Here is a 17,580-nt window from a genome sequence, read left to right on the forward strand (position 1 = left end):
CCTCACCTCCAAACGCCCGTGTCCGTCGTCGTTTCGAGTCCCGCTCGCCCTCACCTCCACACTACCGTAGGTCAGGATCAGTGGAGCCCCCCTCCCGCGGTGCCCGCAGAATCTCGCGTTCTCCGCCACCTCCTCCCCGCAGCCGTGACCTGTCTCGATTGCAGGGGCATTCTCGGTCTCCCCCGCCCCGCTATGGTCGCCCACAACGTCGCCCACCGTCACGATCTCCCCCGCCTCGCTATGGTCACCCACGACGTCGCACACCGTCCCGGTCTCCTTCGCGCTCCCCTATGCGCGATGACAGTCCGAGAGGCAGTGGGGGCAACAGGAGAGATTCGCGGTCCCCGTCGCTTCCCCCTCGTGATGGACCCAGATATGGGCGGGGACGTTCCGTTTCCACTAGTTCATCTATGTCCGTTAGCTCTGGAGAAAGGAGCAGGAGTAGGAGCAAGAGCAGGGACTAAGTTGGCGGACGGTGAATGTGGCGCGGAACCGCGAATGCTACGGACTAAGTATTTCTGATGCGGTGTGCATTGTTCCTGTGTGTTCTCTGAGTGCTTGGGCTAATCTCGCGTTTCAAAACCTGTTACTGCGTCTATGTATTTCATGTTGCGTCTTTTATTCACCAAAATTTTCGCGCTGATGTTGGTACCTGTATCCTCTAATTTATCGAAGGAGAGTTCTATCGTAGTTACCCTGGAAGTGCTGGCGCTCAAACAGACTTGGTCGAGAACGGCCGCGACTGTCACGTGAATTGTTGCCTTACCCCGATGCCACCACGATCGTGACTCGCGCAGGAATTAGAGCAGAAAAACTGCCGATATGTATTCTTAAAGTCCCTCAGCGACTACCAGCGGTGTCCGCCTTCAGTCGACGTCCTGGTAGAGAGAAACACTATGCGCGGCCCGGCAGGATCCACAGGTCGGACGCTTACTCGGCATGGAAGAAAATATCGAGGGGTCAGGCTGGCTTCTTCACTAACAGAGGTACGCCTGATGGCAGCATGCTGTACGGGACTCTGGTGAACGCTGACTCTCATCTACGTGGACGCAGAATGCCCCGCGTGCTGCTCCCAAGCTCCCCGCGAAGCCAAGCACTCGTTACACGAGCGTGACTCACGCGGAGGATACAACCTCTATCTCCGCAGGCGTGAAGGCCCTGCTCGACCGATCCAATGCTTACATTCTACCCGTGTATGCCCGCCCGCCGTTCGTGCTCTCGCATGGAAAGGGTGCATATGTGTGGGACACGGAGGGGCGCAGGTACCTGGACTTCAGCGCCGGGATCGCCGTGAATGCGCTAGGCCATGCGGACCAGGGTGTGGCTAACGTGAGTTCTTTGATGTGCACCTGCGACGCCGCTGCCTTGTATTCCTCTCTCCCTTCAAAGATGTTTGAGATCCGTCGACGTTGTGTTCGCGGACTCTGCTTCAAAAGTTGCTATTTGAGAAGCTGGTGTGCCTGATTTGCTGATAAGTTTGTCCGTGTGTAGGTGCTAGCATCGGAGGCAGCAACCCTACTGCACACAAGCAATGCGTACCACCATAAATGGGCGGGGAAGCTCGCAGAGCTCCTTGTGACGCTTACACAGCGGGAAGGCGGACTCGGCTGGGAAGGCGGATCCACCCACTCGTCTTCTAGTGGGAGTAGTGGTGCAAAAGTCTTCTTCTCGAACTCTGGCACAGAGGCGAACGAGGGTGCTCTGAAAATCGCGCGGAAGTTGGGCAAGGCGCGCTGGGCCGCGGCAACGGGTAAAGAGTGGGACGACCCTTCGTGCGACAAACACGAGATTGTCTGCTTCGAAAGTGCATTTCACGGACGTTCCATGGGAGCGCTGAGCGTGACCACAAATGCCAAGTATCAGAAACCGTTCACCCCTCTCATTCCGGGGATCAGGGTGGGCAAGCTCAATGCTGCAGATGATTTGGAGAGACTGGTCGGTGAAAAGACGTGTGCCGTGATCGTGGAGCCTATTCAAGGCGAGGGTGGAATTCATCCCGCCGAAGTCAAGTGGCTCCAGGCCCTCCGGAAGAAATGCGATGAAGTTGGTGCAGTGCTAATCTATGACGAGATACAGGTGAGCCAATGCAGCTGCAGTCTTCTCGTCCCACGCTCGTGTGGGCGATAATCACAATTGCGTTGCTGCCCCGGATCGACCGCTGACTGCTGCGAAATGACTTTTTGTAGTGCGGTTTGTATAGGACGGGTGACTTATGGGCTCATTCGACGTTGCCGGTTGATGCACACCCAGACATTGTGACGATGGCAAAGCCGTTGGCCAATGGGTATCCTATTGGGGCGGTTCTCATGCGAGATCATGTTGCTGAGACGATGACAGCAGGTATGACAGTGCCTGCGTTACGACGAGAAGATGCGCTGACAACTGGGACATGCGACAGGGACACACGGAACGACATTCGGTGGTTCGCCGCTGGCCTGTGCGCTGGGCTACTACGTGTTGTCGCGCGTGTCAGAGCGTCCGTTCGTCGCGAACATCGCAGAGACGAGCGCGTATCTACACGACCGTCTTTCGCAGCTGCCGGGGTGGTTTCCCGACATTCTACAGCCTGGCGTGCGCGGGAGGGGGCTGATTCTGGGCCTCGGATTCAGGGACGGGACGCACCCTGCGAAGCTGGTAGGGATGGCGCGGGAACGGGGGGTGCTGCTTCTGACGGCGGGGGCGGACGCGGTGCGCCTGGTACCGAGTCTGAACATCGGGCAGGCAGAGGTGGACGTTGCGGTGGATGTGATTGAGAGTTGTCTGGGGCACGGAGTAGCATGAGTATGGAGATAGAATTTGTATGCGAGCGCCGAAGAATGAAGAGACCCGGGCTCGGCTTGGTTGTCTCCGAGAGTCGGACGCGCATGGTGCGATGACCGTTTCGGGTACACGGGCGCTATCTAATCAGATGCGTCTGATTGGTCCGTGTGCGATGCCCATAAGAGGAAGCGGGCTCGTCTCGACGTCTCTGATTATTTCCCCCCCGACGAGTCACCATGGACAAGCTCTCCTCCCTCGCAAAGTTCAAGAACTCCTGCCCCTTCCTCGGCCACACAAAAACTTCCACCCTCCGTTCCCTATGCACCTCAGCCTCTCCTCGCTATCCGTCTCTCTCCCGCCTCACGGAGCGGGCGACCCAGTGCCCCGTCATGGGCCCTGCCCTCCAGGTCCGCTCTAACCAGATGGTCGCCGGCTACGCCAGCCTCGCGGGCACCGCAGAGTTCAAGCAGATCCACGAGCACAAGGGTGTCTTCCCCGTCCCCACCGGCACGAACATTGACAAGTGCCCCCATGCGTCCAAGGCGATCGCCGCCGCCCGCATGGCCGATGACCTTGCCAGAGTCGCCAAAGATAAGAAAGCTGAACCAGCTCACGCCGCAGCTGCACCGTCCACTTCCAAGGCGGCTGCTGCTGGCTGCCCATTCCACGCCGCTGCTAACGCTAAGCAGTCCACTCAGACTAGCGGATTCGACTACGAGAAGTTCTACGTCTCCGAACTCGATAAGAAGCACCAGGATGCTTCCTATCGCTACTTCAACAACATCAATAGGATGGCATCCAAGTTCCCCATCGCTCACACGGGCGATCCTCGGGATGAAGTTGAGGTTTGGTGTGCCAACGACTACCTTGGCATGGGGAATAACCCTGTCGTGCTTGAAACCATGCAGTCAGTCTAATTTTACCATGGTCATTGTAAAATCTTGCTGATTGACGCGGTCACGCACAGTCGCACACTGAACACCTACGGCCATGGCGCCGGTGGCACCCGAAACATCGCGGGTAATACCGGGATGCACCTCGCCCTCGAAGAAGAGCTCGCGGACTTACACCGTAAACCCGCTGCGCTCGTATTCTCTTCGTGCTATGTCGCAAATGATGCGACGTTGACGACGCTGGGATCCAAACTGCCTGGATGTGTGTACTTCTCCGACTCGATGAATCATGCTTCCATGATTCAGGGCATGCGTCACTCTGGCACTAAGCGCGTCATATGGAAGCACAATGATTTGCAGGATCTCGAGAGCAAACTTGCGCAGTATCCCAAGGAGACACCTAAGATCATCGCTTTTGAGAGTGTGTACTCCATGTGCGGTAGCATTGGACCCATCTCGGAAATCTGCGACCTGGCAAAGAAATACGGTGCTTTGACGTTCCTCGACGAGGTGCATGCCGTGGGCTTGTATGGGCCTCGTGGAGCCGGAGTTGCTGAACATCTTGATTGGGAGGCTCAGAAGCGCGCCGGCCAGAGTCCCGACCCCATCAAGAACTCCGTTATGGATCGCGTCGACATCATCACCGGTGAGCTCTTCTGTCTGTTTCGCTTTAACCTTCAGCCGTCTCACTATTTCCTTAGGTACTCTTGGCAAGGCATATGGCGCTATTGGAGGTTACATCGCTGGCTCCGCGGATTTCGTTGACATGATCAGGTCTTATGCCGCCGGTTTCATTTTCACAACATCTCTCCCACCTGCGAACGTTGCCGGCGCGCGAGCGAGTATCGCGTATCAAAAGGAATATCTCGGTGATCGTCAGCTTATGCAGATTAACGTTCGGGACCTCAAGTCACGCTTCGAGGCACTTGACATTCCCGTCGTACCCGGTCCCTCGCACATCGTCCCGGTATTGATAGGAGACGCCGCCCTAGCTAGACTTGCTTCCGACACACTCCTATCCAAGTATAACGTCTACGTCCAGGCCATTAACTATCCGACCGTCGCGCGCGGAGAGGAACGTCTGCGATTCACCGTCACACCCGGACACACTGTCGACCAAATTGCTCGCCTGGCTCACGCCGTGGATCAGACTTTCACCGAGCTCGGAATCAAGCGTACATCGATGTGGAAAGTCGAAGGTGGACGCGCTGGTGTAGGCATGCCTAACGCTGAACCGGTGCAGCCTATCTGGTCGGACGAACATCTCGGTTTACTCGATGACAGCGCTCCCGATGTCTTGCGCGATGGTCAAGAACGTGTTGTGGATGCTCGTGCAGTCAACATTACTCGCGGGAAGTTCAGCGATCTGTTGGGACCTGTGGAGCCGACCATAAGGGTGATGCAAATGACTACTGCCCCTAATTTGACTTCCATCCCCACTGAGGCTCTGCAGACACCTACTCGGATGACGGTAACTGCGTAGGAGTCAGATTGCTTTTAGTATTTTGTTGATGGGCGTACACCAGAATAACTTTCGTAGCATGCTGTAGTGCAGATGAGAAATTCGCATTACGTATCATAATCTTGTTCATTCGATGAGTGAATACTAAGTCTGACCTCAAGCATAGATGTTTGCTTCGATAAACAGTCTGCCCACTAAGGCCCGTTTGTATCAGCCAGCACGACGAGTAACAATGTAGCTCGCTGTCGCTTTACATCATTGCTGCTCAGCTGGGATGACTCAGTAGCTAGAGGTGATGTGGTAGTAGAGTCTGATTTGTCATTGCCCAATGTTGTCTTGTCTGGTATTAGACTGCTGACCGCATCCTTGCAAACCTTGACCAGAGACTGTTGAAATAGTCAGAGACCCTCTCCTTGAGACATTTCACACTTACATCTCGTGCTCCGCCCTGCATATTTGCTATATATTTCGCCACCAGTGAGAAATGAATCTCAGGAATCTATGAGAATGGTTACTAGATGTCCGATATAGAAGTTGGTACACACTTACCGCCTGCACGGACCATAGATTGCGAACGATCCAATTCTGGCGCGCCTTGTTGAATTTCCAGCCTGTTGGATCCTCAAACTGGGTATATGCATAGCCAAGTGCTGTACCGCATTGCGACGATCAGTCAACACACTGTGTCTGTGCGGGCAGTATATGCAAAAACATACCTTTGCGAGCTTGCTCGCTGAGGGACTCGTCCTCGTTTGGGTCATGAGTATTTGGCTTCCGCCGCTTTGATTTCTTCTTTTCCGGCTCCTTTGCAGCGTCTCCCATCTGAGTATTGGAGTCGTCGAGGACCCGCTTCCGCCTCTTACGCTTTTCTTGCTTGGTTTGCTCCCCCTGCGTCTGACCTTGTTCCTGTACTCCAGAAAGCCCACCCTCCTTATGTACTCGTTTCTTCTTATGCGTTTTGTTGTCTCCGTTAGGATTCTCGGGGGAAGCTTCATTGCCATGGTCTTCTGGAGTCACCCCTTCCCCTGCTACCTCAATTTCATCCTGCGCTTCTGCTTCGCGCTTCTTCTGCTTTTTTTTCTTCCGCTTCTCGCCTTGCGCACCCTCTGTCATCGGGGCTGGTTCTAGCTCGACCGTCCTCTCATCGCCACCGTTCTCCTGCCTCTGAGACTTTTTCTTCTTCTCCGTTACGGCATGGAACGAAGAATTTATTGGCTCAGCTGAAACGGGAGAACCCTCAACAGTGTCATTTTCGAGGGGTGGTTGAACCTTCGCCTTTCTTTTTCTCTTCTCTTTCTCCGTGTTCGTAGACTCAGCGATCGTGTCGACACCGTCCATATTTGTGTGCGCTTTTCCTTGGGATTTTTTCACTTTCTTCTCAGACTTTGGCTGAGCGGCGACATGCTCGGCAGCCATTGAGATGATGAGGAAACGACAATGAACATACAGTATAAGGACGCGCGAACCGAGACAACTGTAGTACGGTGGCTATAGTAAGAGCGAATTTTGGCGCCGTATATGCGTGTGTAAGCAGCGAAAGTCACTCCGGGATCGCTGGGGGAGAGCTGTAACTCATCATCGCGCGTCTCCATCTCCGTCTCTCGGTTTCTAGCCACGTCCGCATGGGTCTCTCAATATCCTCGCTGTTCTCCTCGCTCGCATCTCTGGTGTCCTGGAGTAAAGACCAGGATGTCCGAATACTGATGCTCGGTCTGGATTCCGCCGGCAAGGTATGTGTCCCTCGGACCTGTGCGCTCGTAGCGCGTGTCTAATGGAATTGAACTCGAAAGACCACCATTTTGTACCGGTTGCAAGTACGTACTTGTATGTTGCCGCACGTTTCTCTGTGACTTATTGTACGGGGAGATTGGTGAAGTTGTCTCTACTATACCAAGTACGTCTAGTGCCTGGGAGCTGTGCACGCAGAAACTCACGAGACGTCCTTCGCAGCCATTGGATTCAATGTGGAGACTGTCCAGGTGCGCATTTTTCACGAAGCATCCATGTGAACTCACATCGACTCAGATCCTAGTACAAAAATATTAAATTCCAAGTATGGGATCTAGGGGGACAGTCGAGTATCCGGTGAGTGGACTGGTGGAGATCTCCAGAGCGCTTCCTTAGCTTTTCATCTTCCACTAGGCCATACTGGCGTTGTTATTTCCCAAATACTGCAGCGATCATCTATGTGATTGACTCTTCCGACGCCGCGCGACTGCCCACCTCGCGGTCGGAACTGCTTACTATGCTATCCGAGGAAGAGCTGACAGGCGTTCCGCTTCTCGTATTTTGCAACAAACAAGACGTGGAAGGTGCGCTCAAGCCGGAAGAGATCAGTGAGCAGCTTGGACTCGCTGGAGGGGAGAAGGAGCGTCAGTGGAGCGTACGAGGCAGCTGTGCGACAAAAGGGGAGGGCCTGGAGGACGGCTTAGACTGGTGCGTCAATATGCCATTTTGCTTGAGTGTGCTGACATGTGTTCCAAATGCAGGCTTGTGAACGCAATCCAGAAGAAGTAGATTGCGCATCATCTGTCACTGCGACCGCCGTCATCGTCCTTTGCTCGTGCATTCTCGGACATTATCTATTGCACATAATACATACATACCCGATTGTAGCACATATTAATATTTCCATCAGGTTTCCTGGACACCTTGCCAGATAGTAAGTGTGTCAACTGATATATACAGGTCAAGTTATCTATATTCTCTCAATGGTGATAGCAACCGAACCAGTCAGTTTGCTATGATCGTGCTGTCTTCATTACTGCTCAGCCCAGCTCCATGTCCATTTCATTTCTTCGCTCCCTTCGACACAAATTCCGGCTCTCTCTATATCGGGCCTCCAGATCCTGACCGTGGTATCATCCGCACATGTGGCTAACGACCCTTCCGCCCAATCCAACGCGCCCACCTCCCCCATCTGGCCACGTAACACCACCGCATCCTCCTGCAGATTATGCCGATCATGTCGTACGTACCCTGCGGATGCAGTGTTACTAACATCAAAGAGGAATGCTCGCCCTCCAGTAGCACTACCGCATGCAAGCCATCGACCGCACGGTGACAATGCGAGGTGGACATAGAAGGAGTTTGTCTGCAGTTCTGGATGTGAAAAGACGAATGGATCATCGGCTAAACTATCTGATCTATAGCCAGAGAGCGGTTCGAGCGATGTGGCGGAATAGGTGTGTATCCGTGCGTCGGTGCCGAGTGCGTATAGTAGTCCGGCTGTGGGCCCACGGCCAGACTCAAGGCTTACAATCCCCCGCGCGCGGCGAACGCCTTGGAAAGTTGTCGGATCGCAGGACGATATGCAAACCGATGAGGTCCGTGTCTTGGCTGGCTTCTTGGATTTTCCAGTGGTCTCGATAGGAAGTCGCAAGTCCCATTTGCGAAGTATACTATTGAGTGGCCATAAATAGAGGCGTCGGGCAAAGAATTTGAACTTACCCGTCAGTAGAACCACTGCTGATGATACAGGTAGGGTTGGCTTCGTCGTAGAGCAAGTTGGTGATGCTATGAAGAGTAGATGACGGTGTAATTTTGCCTTTCCTCCCTCTAGGTTTCAATTGCCTCCCGCTATCCTCATGTGCACCTGGGACCACGAGCACAGGCGCAAGTATGCCACTTACAGCTGAGCCGGTGTCGAAATCAGATATTACATGACTTCTTCCTTCACCAACGCGTAAATCCCAGACGCAAATACTACCATTCCTTCCGCCTGTACACAGAATATCGTCTCTTGAAGGGTCCCACGCGACACATCTGACGGTGCTCTCTTGCCCGCGGAGCACACATAAAACCTTATCTTCAGACGAGACGGAGGATGCTAGGGACGAAATACGTGTGGTTTGATCACCCGACGCTGTGGCCAGTAACGTGTCGGATGGTGACCACTGGATATCGAACAGACCGTTATTGTGCGGCGACCATACTACGCGCTGTGGTTCTTTATCATTATGCAGATAAGGTGTCGTAAGCTCATAAAGAGGGAACGACATACCACAGTCCCATTCGTCCCGCTTGGTAGCGTTGAGAACATGCACTGCCCCAGACTCTGTGGCAATGGCCAGTAGGTGTGTCCCTCCTCGCTTGGCATCTGATCCAGTCAGCTCATAAACTGATTCAAGTTGCAAAGTCTGGACTAACCGTGCGAGTATCCACATGCGTATGGATTGCTCATATGTTGTCCCTCCGTAGCATAGCATCGGAACACATCGGTTTTATTGGAGGAGACAAAAGATCGAAGAATTGGACGTGTAGATACTACATGGGCAATTTAATGAACAATTGTCAATCATAGTTGAGACCTTACGTGCAGGATATCGTCGCAGCGTAGACAAAGGCGCCATCATCAGTGAACTCCTTGTAGTGAGAATGGCATGCTTGGGGGGTTCGATTCTTGTCAACGCATTTCCGATTTCAGTCCGTTTAGATTGTGTTTCTTCGGGCGTATCTTCATAACTGAGCTTGACGCGTTTGGCGTCGCGTCCTGCGTCGGAAGTCGAGGGTGACCGTTTACGCTCTGCTGATGAGTTATCCGAGCCATCTGGAGCATATACATTGGTGGTGTTCAGGAAGGCAATGCGCGAGCAGGGTGGGGATTGCGACATGGCCGGCTCAGAAATGATGTTATACTCTACGCGACATGAATCAAAGTCTCACTGTTAACTTACGTGCTGGCGAAGGACACGTGATCGCGACTCTTGTTTTCGGCTTCGGTGGGACTCGCGACCGTGGTCCACCAAATTTCATCTTGACTGTGCTCGACGCGCTGGACATTCTATCTTGTTGTCTTAATGTCATTACGGGTGCCAATTCGAGCTCTCACTACTGCCGCACGCAGCTCCCTCAAGATCGGGCTCATCCCAGCAGACGGTATTGGCAAAGAGGTCATTCCAGCAGCTCGAGCAGCTATCGAGGCTCTGGGGTCTGACATCCCGAAACCCGAATTTTACAATCTGGATGCTGGATTTGAGTGTTTTGCATCTACAGGGACTGCTTTACCAGAAGAGACTGTAGAGTGCGTTCGACCTTTCATTCTATATCGCCAAGCCGCTCAAATATGCCCAGAGCACTGCAGGACTCTCACTGTGCTTTGTTTGGTGCTGTCAGGTTAGAATTTCCTCCACAGTTACATTCTATCGTGGATCTCGACTCACTGTGTGCAGCTCACCTATCACGAAGGTCACAGGATATTCGTCTCCGATCGTCGCTCTGCGCAAAAAGCTGGATCTTTATGCTAATGTCAGACCGGTCGTTTCGGTATGTGTGGCATGTCACTGTGTCTCTCACTTTACAAATCACTCATACAACATAGGTTGCTGAAAACGCTCAAGAAAAACCCCGCGTAGACTTAGTTGTAGTGCGGGAGAATACAGAATGTCTGGTAGGTACGGTCAACAGTATGAATAGCACATCACTCAACTTCCCGTATTTCACAGTATGTAAAGCAAGAAACAATCACCTCCACAGAATCTGGAAAAGAAGCTCGGGCTACGCGGCTAATCACTGAACGTGCTTCCCGGCGGATAGGCAGGCTCGCTTTTGAATTAGCCCTGGGGAGACCACGGCAGGTAGATATCTTGCACATGTGCCCGGAGAATCCCTTGTTGACAAGCAACCCATACTATCAGCTAGTGACAATCATTCATAAGTCAAATGTGCTGTCCGTCACGGATGGTCTATTCAGAGAAACCATCCGTGCAGTCCCCCGGTTTGCCGAGAACGGGAGGTATGACAATATACAAATTGAGGAGCAAATAGTGGATAGTGCTGTGTATCGGTACGAAAATTTGAACCTGCCTGTTGCGGATCAGAGGAGCTAAATACATACTACCGTCACCTATTACGGCGATAGGCTGTTCCGGGAGCCTCAGTGAGTCATTCCTCTGCTATTAGCTCCGCTTGGTCACTAAAATCACCGGTAGAATATACGACGTAATGGTGGCTCCCAACTTATATGGTGATATCATATCGTACGTGACTATTCATTCAATCGGTGCGTATTGTTGATTCTGGTCCGATAGAGATGCAGCTGCCGCTCTTGTGGGCTCTCTGGGCCTGGTGCCATCAATAAACGCTGGGGACAACTTTGTGATGGGTGAACCGTGAGTTAGAGGAGCACTGGAAATTCCTTTCTCCTTCTAAGGTCTTGCTTTTTAGCGTCCATGGGTCGGCCCCCGATATTGCAGGGCGGGGGATCGCCAATCCCTTGGCATCTATTCGTTCCGCTGCTCTAATGCTTCGACATCTTGGCTATCTCAATGGTGCTGATAGATTAGATAAGGCCGTAGATGGTGTGATCAGGGAAGGTCAGGTCTTGACTCCCGATCTCGGCGGAAGCAGTAAAACCCAGGAAGTGTTGGATGCAGTCTTGAAGAAGATCTAAGGCATTGCCTATAGCATACTTACGATAACTCATCCACAGCAAACACCACTAGACCTGTTACGTATGCTTTTACATGGCGATGATCCACTGCTTACTGATAGCACGAAGTGAAGCAAATTTTTTACAGCGCGTCATCTTAGGTGAGAATCAGTCCATACAGCAGGTCGCCAGATCAACGCCACTACCATGGACTCTTCGATCTAATTTTCAGCCGAAGCAAGCCGCACAAATTATTAGTGATCCTGTTCTGTTTTGATTCTTTTGGTGTCTCCTGACAAGAAATTGTCTTCCTGCTTAATCCGCTTGAAAGACATCCCTAGAACAAGCATGTGAAAACGACGAAGCCTTCTTCATGATTCATTACTAACCTCGCAGCCGTGGACCAGCGGACCGCGAATTCTCGGAATCTGTGTGTAAGGAGTGTTTGTCTTGTGTGTTGATGGGTTTGATCACACTCTTCATATTTCTCACTACGTGCAAACCCACTCGTGAGCCCAATGTGCCGAAAATCAACATAAAAGAACTCACCAGGCGTTGTCACGCTCGTCAAAGAGATTTCCACTGGTTCTGGCTTGACTAGGGCTGGGTGTTCTCGAGCTGCAGTGGTGTCGGTCGTAATTCATCCCCAGAAGTTTCGACGTCTACTTACAAGGGCTGGAAGAAGATCCTAGGGTATACGGCGATACACCGGTCGATAAGTGCAGACTATGACGAATCCGAGGGTCGTGTGACACGGCTGAGTCCGATGTTACTGCAGGAGGGATCATTGCTTCTTGAGGCTCTGGTTTCACTCGCTCATCTGTTTGTCAAGAGACGTGAATGGATATTTAGAGATTAGAAGGGTGGCGCTTTACATCTGGGTATGGGAGGCGGAGCTGTCAATTCGTATACAATCAGGTTGAGATTATGCCATTTGCACTTAGTTTACCTGCATCAGGTGTCGATAAGACACTGTCTAATCGTGCTAAACCCAAGTCAGCCAAGTCAGCATAAATGATAAATATTGGGCTTTAATCACCTTGAGGACTACCTTGGGAGTGACGCATACTTTGTAATCTTGCGATTGCTTCCTGCAAGGCGAGAGATGGTTCATTACCTGTCGATGATCAATTCATCCGCACCACTAGCTTAACGAAAAAAAAACAAACTTAATGTCGGGCACTCCTTCACTGAGATATCAGATGGCTCGGGTTTGATTTTAACATCAGAAACTTCCTCCTTGACAGAATGAAATATGGTGTGATCAGTAGGCTCTTCCTTCACGAGTCGAAGAGCAGCATCCTCTGTACGTATGGAATCAGTGTCTCCGATCAGTGTGAAATTCATATTGATACTCACCTTCCTCGTACGGATCATATTTATCAACGAACAGACGAGCTGAGCTCATACAATAAGCGAGCCTGGAATTATTGCTGAGGTGTAGCACAGACCTTGGGCTAACGCTGCGGGTTCTGTTTTCACACCATGGTTCTCAATCACCTCGGCGCTGCAGGGTACTTCGGGAGTCGGCTCTTCTTCAAGCAGGTTGGTATAATGCTCGTGTGGTTGGTAAGGTACAAACAAGCTCTGCAAGAAAAGGGCATAAGGGACATGAGAACAGTAGAAAATAACGAATCTCACCGGCTCCGGGGGCGGTGGAGTCGGAGTTCGTTGACGAGTCTGCGGCAATTTCAACGCAAGGTCTCTGCAGCTTAACTCCACTGGCATTGCCCAGTGACTCTTAGGGTACGGATATTTGACATGGAAGGGTATGCTGGGCGGCGGTTCTTTCTGAATCGGATTCGGAAAATGCTCAAACCAATTATCTGGAAATACATGATCTCAACTCCCCTCCAAGCTGGTTCACCAAAGGATACGACATACGATTACTAGGCTCGCCGTTGCTTCGGTAATTATACTGGAACACGTACGAGACACGCCTCGTAGCTGCATTCAGAGTTAGGAATTCTGACCAAAGATGCGCACCAAGGATTGGAGTGACTACCGCCTCTTTCGGTAGAGCCACGATGACATCCGTACGCTAAGAGCGTAGTCCGAAATGAAGCACATTCTGCATATTCACGAACCGAACGACGTACTGTATGCACGGAGAATATGACTTCTGGCCAGCCTGAGTCTGATTTTCCGAGCATGAACCATACCCAAGCAGCAATGAACTTGTAGTACAGTTCACTGCGATCCTTTCCGCTCTTGTCGCCCGGCCAAGGATCACAGATAACAATATAGGTGTAGTCGGGCTCCTCCACATACGGAGGCCCTTTTTTCTTCCCTTTAGCGTTCACCATCTCAGGCGAATTTAATCCAACTTATATCGAATGGTTCAAATCTCCAAACTTCTTGAAGTCAACTACGGTGAGGTTGGCGAGAGGACTTGGAGCTTTTGACGGCTGGAGGAAACAACTGTTGCAGGTGCTGGGTGAGAGTGATTGTCACGACGGTGTCTTTTGGGATGGAACTCCCCACGATGCGTAGCAGAGAACGCGAGGCCTCTGAACTGTGACGGCACGCAGCATGCATGACCACCGCTTGGAGGCGTCCGCGGGGTCAACTGCCTTTTACGGGCGTTTTGATCAGATGCTCCTCTACCGAAGACTTCAGACGCAAAATATTATTGAATGCTACACAGTAATGTTCGAATGCATGCGGATAAAGAGTGCGCTCGTTCTAAATCTACCGTTAGATGTCCCCAATACAACGAAAATGCGTGCCACCTCCTCGACTCTACATTCTCTCTTGTTGGCGGTCTAGTTCCTTGATAAGCAAATCGTTGACAGCCTTGGGATTGTCCAGATACACTGTAGATTCAGTGTCCAATATTCAGAATTGACAAACTACATAAAACATGCACAACGCACCATGATGACCAGCATGAGGAATCATATACATCTTGCCGTTGCCATTACCAGCCTTGCGTAGATTCTCGACAGATTGAGCACCGCCGTCAGGATCCATCCAATCATGTTCACCATCTGGTAAAATAAATGAGTATTAACAAATCCCAATCATTGATCGCGATGTACTCACATATAAAAGTGATAGGTACTTTCAGGGCTGCAATGCGATCTACGAGAGGCCGCCGAGCATGAGCTCCTGGTGCAAGCAGATGCGCTGAACCGGAGTTTAATTTGCTGCCAACATACCATAAGGAGGCTAACTTACAGACGCAATACTCCCCCGAACCTTTGGCCAGGACAAGGTTCACGATATAAGCATGCATTGCCCTCGTGTCCTCTTCGCTCAGACCAATGAAACGTCGACTTGAATACTTGCCGACCAACATGGGACCCCAGAACAGCGACGATCTAACCACCTGGAACGGACTCCATCCTTCCTCCCAGAGGTATGTAAGCAATCTGCGGGAGCGACTCTCCTTATTTCGTGCCTCCTTCTGGTCGGACTTCATGCTTTCAATGCGTGCCTTTGTAGCGTTCTCGGCATGATCGGAATTTGACACATCTGTCTCTTGAGCTTCAGTCACCTCGCGCGAATACACTGTGCTATCTGGGTCCCGAGGTACGCCTGCAGGCGAGAGCAATATGATTTTGCTCACACGTGTAGGGAACTTCAGTGCATACGCGACACTCAAATAGCCACCTAGTGAGTGACCGATAAGCGTCATGCGCTCCAGCCCCATCCGTTGTCTCCACTGCTCGAGCGAGTCGATGAAGAACCCCTCGGCCTCTTGGACTCGCCCATCGATATCATCGCGCTTAGCTTTCACAGTGAAGGGAACGCGAGCTGAGCGACCCATTCCCAGCCAATCGAGCGCATAGATGGGGGACCCACGACGACCGACCCATTGTCCCAGAGCGAGGAAGTTCTGGAAAAAGAAGCCTAATCCAGCACCGTATCCATGTAGTAGTACTGTTGGTGGGCGAGAGGGCGACGCCGAGGATGTGGTGGGTGTGATGGCTAGCGTATTGATGTAATGCTTGGGGTTATCTAGCTCAACGCGCATACTCTGAGCCACGGAAGCAAAGCCATTGTCTGGGGAAGAAGGCGGTGACCCTGCGGGTCGAAAGAATGGTAGTTTTCTGTGAACGAGCGTGAGCGCGCCACACCGATTTCTCGGAAGTGATTGAGCCCGACCTGAGTAGGCGCTCCTCCGCTGCAGCGCTCTCCTTCTCCCCAGCAGCCCACCTGTGTTTATAATCGGTATCAAAGGAGAAGGACCAATACAGACTACACACCAGCTCTTGAGACTCGAGACGAACGTGGACGGGATCTCTCGGGGGGGAGGGAGTGGCACTCCATCTGGAGTTACAACAGCAGTCATGGCCGAGGGGAAGGCAAGGCGCAGCCTGGCGAGTCTGAGTGCGGAAGTAATGGTGGCAGAAGACAAAGAGAAAGGTGTGGCAGCCCGAAATGAGCGGGGCGGTGGATTATGAGGGCGCGCAGCCGCATGCCGAACGCACTCGTTGACGGGAGGAAGCTGGAGTCCTGCGCCGATGCATGACATAAGCACTCGCCCCAATCCGGCCAAGCGCAAGCTTACAAGCGACACTGCTTCACGGTTCCTCAATCTCCGGTCGCAATATCACAAAGGCATGCTGCCAGCAACATTCATGCTCAACAGAACTTGATCATAACAGCGCCTGAACATGGGCTTGGGTCGCACCGCCCAGAACTGGCAAACTCAGTTGATCATGGTAGGACAACCGGTGTGCAAAAGGTGTATTACCCGGGTGATTACAAGAAGCCCTACATTTCAAGCATAACAGCAACCGAGACATAGAGCGGATTGGATCCAAAGAGTGCTTCGTGGGGTGCACTTGCTGTGAGGGATCCCGCTATTGGAAAGGTGGGGCTTGCACACCCAGGCGACTGTTATCCGAACCACGCCATAAGCCTCAGCGGGCAAATGTAAATCTAAGCGGGAATGAGTACCCCGCGATACCAATGCAAAGATGCAACCCACCTTGCCATGGTCACCGTCGCTTCATCTTCTGGGCCCTCGTTCCTCCAACCTTGATGGGTGTCTTGTCGATGATATTGACCAGGTACTTCCTGACAGCATTGCCCTCCTCCGCCATCAACGCCTTCTGTACGGCCTCCCGCCCGTGCCCAAAGCCGTTCAGATATAACTGCCACGTCAAGTCTTGCATGTCCACCTCCTGCTGCAGCCGCGCGAATATCTCCACGGCACACTTATATCCCGCCTCGTAACTAGAGCGATTCCCGCCCTTAAACCCAACCTTCCCCCCCGTCAACGTCTTGAGTGGGTTTCCATTCGGGCGCGTAAGGGTGGCTATGGTGTTTGTCCGCGAAGACTTTACATAGATAGAGTACATGGGCTTGTCAGAGCCGTACGACCCAACAGCGCTGACTGGGTTGGTGTTTTGAGGAGGAGGATAGGCTCCCTCCGGCGCGGTAGGAGGACCTGAATCGGTAGGAGCAGAGGACGAAGACAATGGTCCGAGTTGACTGAGCAGCTCGAAGTATTCCGCATTACTCCCTCGAGACGGCCCCGGCTCGGTGGACATGAACGCGGACCGCAGGCATGGCCTAGCCGCACGCAAGTGTGGTATTGAGTGTCTGAGCAGGGACATGGCGTGAACGCCGCGGAAAGACAGCACTATGTAGCAGCTCAGCGCACGAGCAAATGTACCAGATAGGGCGCTTGTTTCTTCAACGCGACCTTCCGCTGACGCCTGCAGCTTGACCTCCATCCGTCACTTACACCGTTCCTTCGTTCTCCCCTCTACTAGCCATGTCTGTGAGTACCATCTCGCCGCTGTTCCCATATGTAGTGTTAACATGGCACTGAATAGCTGGCGAACGCTTTCTATAACACTCTCGTCAAGCGCAACAGTGAGTTGGCATTCCGTTTTCCTCCGTACCACACGTCTCTCCAGCTGTCCGCACCCTGCAGGCGTATATGTGACGTCCATCTTCGCTGGTGCATTTGGGTTTGGTGTCGGCTTCGATGTAGGCATCACCTCGTTCTACGATAGCTGGAATAAGGGGGTGCGTATGCTTACCTCTCCCCGCGCGCTTGGTCGTTCTGACCCCTCCACAGAAACAGTGGAAAGACATCCGGGGAAAGTACCTTGAGGAATCATAGTCTATGAAAC

General features: G+C 52.3%; 10 protein-coding genes across 10 annotated transcripts; 5 read left to right on the forward strand and 5 right to left on the reverse strand.

Moving 5' to 3' along the window:
* Positions 1-896: 896 nt before the first annotated feature.
* On the forward strand, positions 897-2,781 carry FIBRA_04921 (uncharacterized protein; the record flags this gene model as incomplete). The annotated part of the gene is made up of 5 exons (XM_012326702.1): positions 897-986; positions 1,054-1,329; positions 1,492-2,076; positions 2,187-2,340; positions 2,399-2,781. The coding sequence occupies 5 exons, from the start codon at positions 897-899 to the stop codon at positions 2,779-2,781; spliced, it is 1,488 nt and encodes a 495-aa protein (XP_012182092.1).
* Positions 2,782-2,996: 215 nt separating this feature from the next.
* On the forward strand, positions 2,997-5,136 carry FIBRA_04922 (uncharacterized protein; the record flags this gene model as incomplete). Its single annotated transcript, XM_012326703.1, has 3 exons — positions 2,997-3,667; positions 3,728-4,299; positions 4,355-5,136. 3 exons carry the CDS (start codon positions 2,997-2,999, stop codon positions 5,134-5,136), a joined length of 2,025 nt encoding a protein of 674 aa, XP_012182093.1.
* An 86-nt stretch (positions 5,137-5,222) lies between these two features.
* FIBRA_04923 (uncharacterized protein) lies at positions 5,223-6,531 on the reverse strand (the record flags this gene model as incomplete). Its single annotated transcript, XM_012326704.1, has 5 exons — positions 5,223-5,309; positions 5,370-5,501; positions 5,549-5,614; positions 5,665-5,765; positions 5,832-6,531. 5 exons carry the CDS (start codon positions 6,529-6,531, stop codon positions 5,223-5,225), a joined length of 1,086 nt encoding a protein of 361 aa, XP_012182094.1.
* Positions 6,532-6,737: 206 nt separating this feature from the next.
* FIBRA_04924 (uncharacterized protein) lies at positions 6,738-7,632 on the forward strand (the record flags this gene model as incomplete). Its single annotated transcript, XM_012326705.1, has 7 exons — positions 6,738-6,845; positions 6,906-6,929; positions 6,982-7,009; positions 7,066-7,094; positions 7,148-7,200; positions 7,258-7,551; positions 7,605-7,632. The coding sequence occupies 7 exons, from the start codon at positions 6,738-6,740 to the stop codon at positions 7,630-7,632; spliced, it is 564 nt and encodes a 187-aa protein (XP_012182095.1).
* Positions 7,633-7,876: 244 nt separating this feature from the next.
* Positions 7,877-9,728, reverse strand: FIBRA_04925 (uncharacterized protein; the record flags this gene model as incomplete). The annotated part of the gene is made up of 4 exons (XM_012326706.1): positions 7,877-8,516; positions 8,566-9,214; positions 9,265-9,381; positions 9,431-9,728. 4 exons carry the CDS (start codon positions 9,726-9,728, stop codon positions 7,877-7,879), a joined length of 1,704 nt encoding a protein of 567 aa, XP_012182096.1.
* A 186-nt stretch (positions 9,729-9,914) lies between these two features.
* Positions 9,915-11,506, forward strand: FIBRA_04926 (uncharacterized protein; the record flags this gene model as incomplete). Its single annotated transcript, XM_012326707.1, has 10 exons — positions 9,915-10,138; positions 10,189-10,230; positions 10,287-10,380; positions 10,436-10,504; positions 10,560-10,691; positions 10,752-10,900; positions 10,976-10,993; positions 11,046-11,093; positions 11,145-11,225; positions 11,281-11,506. The coding sequence occupies 10 exons, from the start codon at positions 9,915-9,917 to the stop codon at positions 11,504-11,506; spliced, it is 1,083 nt and encodes a 360-aa protein (XP_012182097.1).
* Positions 11,507-11,739: 233 nt separating this feature from the next.
* FIBRA_04927 (uncharacterized protein) lies at positions 11,740-13,791 on the reverse strand (the record flags this gene model as incomplete). Its single annotated transcript, XM_012326708.1, has 13 exons — positions 11,740-11,822; positions 11,875-11,976; positions 12,035-12,103; positions 12,156-12,305; positions 12,361-12,381; positions 12,435-12,470; positions 12,525-12,602; positions 12,655-12,789; positions 12,845-12,883; positions 12,937-13,072; positions 13,127-13,311; positions 13,370-13,526; positions 13,585-13,791. 13 exons carry the CDS (start codon positions 13,789-13,791, stop codon positions 11,740-11,742), a joined length of 1,398 nt encoding a protein of 465 aa, XP_012182098.1.
* A 436-nt stretch (positions 13,792-14,227) lies between these two features.
* FIBRA_04928 (uncharacterized protein) lies at positions 14,228-15,782 on the reverse strand (the record flags this gene model as incomplete). Its single annotated transcript, XM_012326709.1, has 6 exons — positions 14,228-14,301; positions 14,362-14,475; positions 14,531-14,614; positions 14,666-15,540; positions 15,596-15,646; positions 15,697-15,782. The coding sequence occupies 6 exons, from the start codon at positions 15,780-15,782 to the stop codon at positions 14,228-14,230; spliced, it is 1,284 nt and encodes a 427-aa protein (XP_012182099.1).
* Positions 15,783-16,434: 652 nt separating this feature from the next.
* FIBRA_04929 (uncharacterized protein) lies at positions 16,435-17,055 on the reverse strand (the record flags this gene model as incomplete). Its single annotated transcript, XM_012326710.1, has 1 exon — positions 16,435-17,055. One exon carries the CDS (start codon positions 17,053-17,055, stop codon positions 16,435-16,437), a length of 621 nt encoding a protein of 206 aa, XP_012182100.1.
* A 161-nt stretch (positions 17,056-17,216) lies between these two features.
* On the forward strand, positions 17,217-17,570 carry FIBRA_04930 (uncharacterized protein; the record flags this gene model as incomplete). Its single annotated transcript, XM_012326711.1, has 4 exons — positions 17,217-17,222; positions 17,278-17,317; positions 17,379-17,473; positions 17,526-17,570. The coding sequence occupies 4 exons, from the start codon at positions 17,217-17,219 to the stop codon at positions 17,568-17,570; spliced, it is 186 nt and encodes a 61-aa protein (XP_012182101.1).
* Positions 17,571-17,580: the final 10 nt, after the last annotated feature.

Source organism: Fibroporia radiculosa (genome assembly GCF_000313525.1).
Source record: "Fibroporia radiculosa TFFH 294 genomic supercontigs, scaffold3720, whole genome shotgun sequence".
Taxonomy (NCBI): domain Eukaryota; kingdom Fungi; phylum Basidiomycota; class Agaricomycetes; order Polyporales; family Fibroporiaceae; genus Fibroporia; species Fibroporia radiculosa.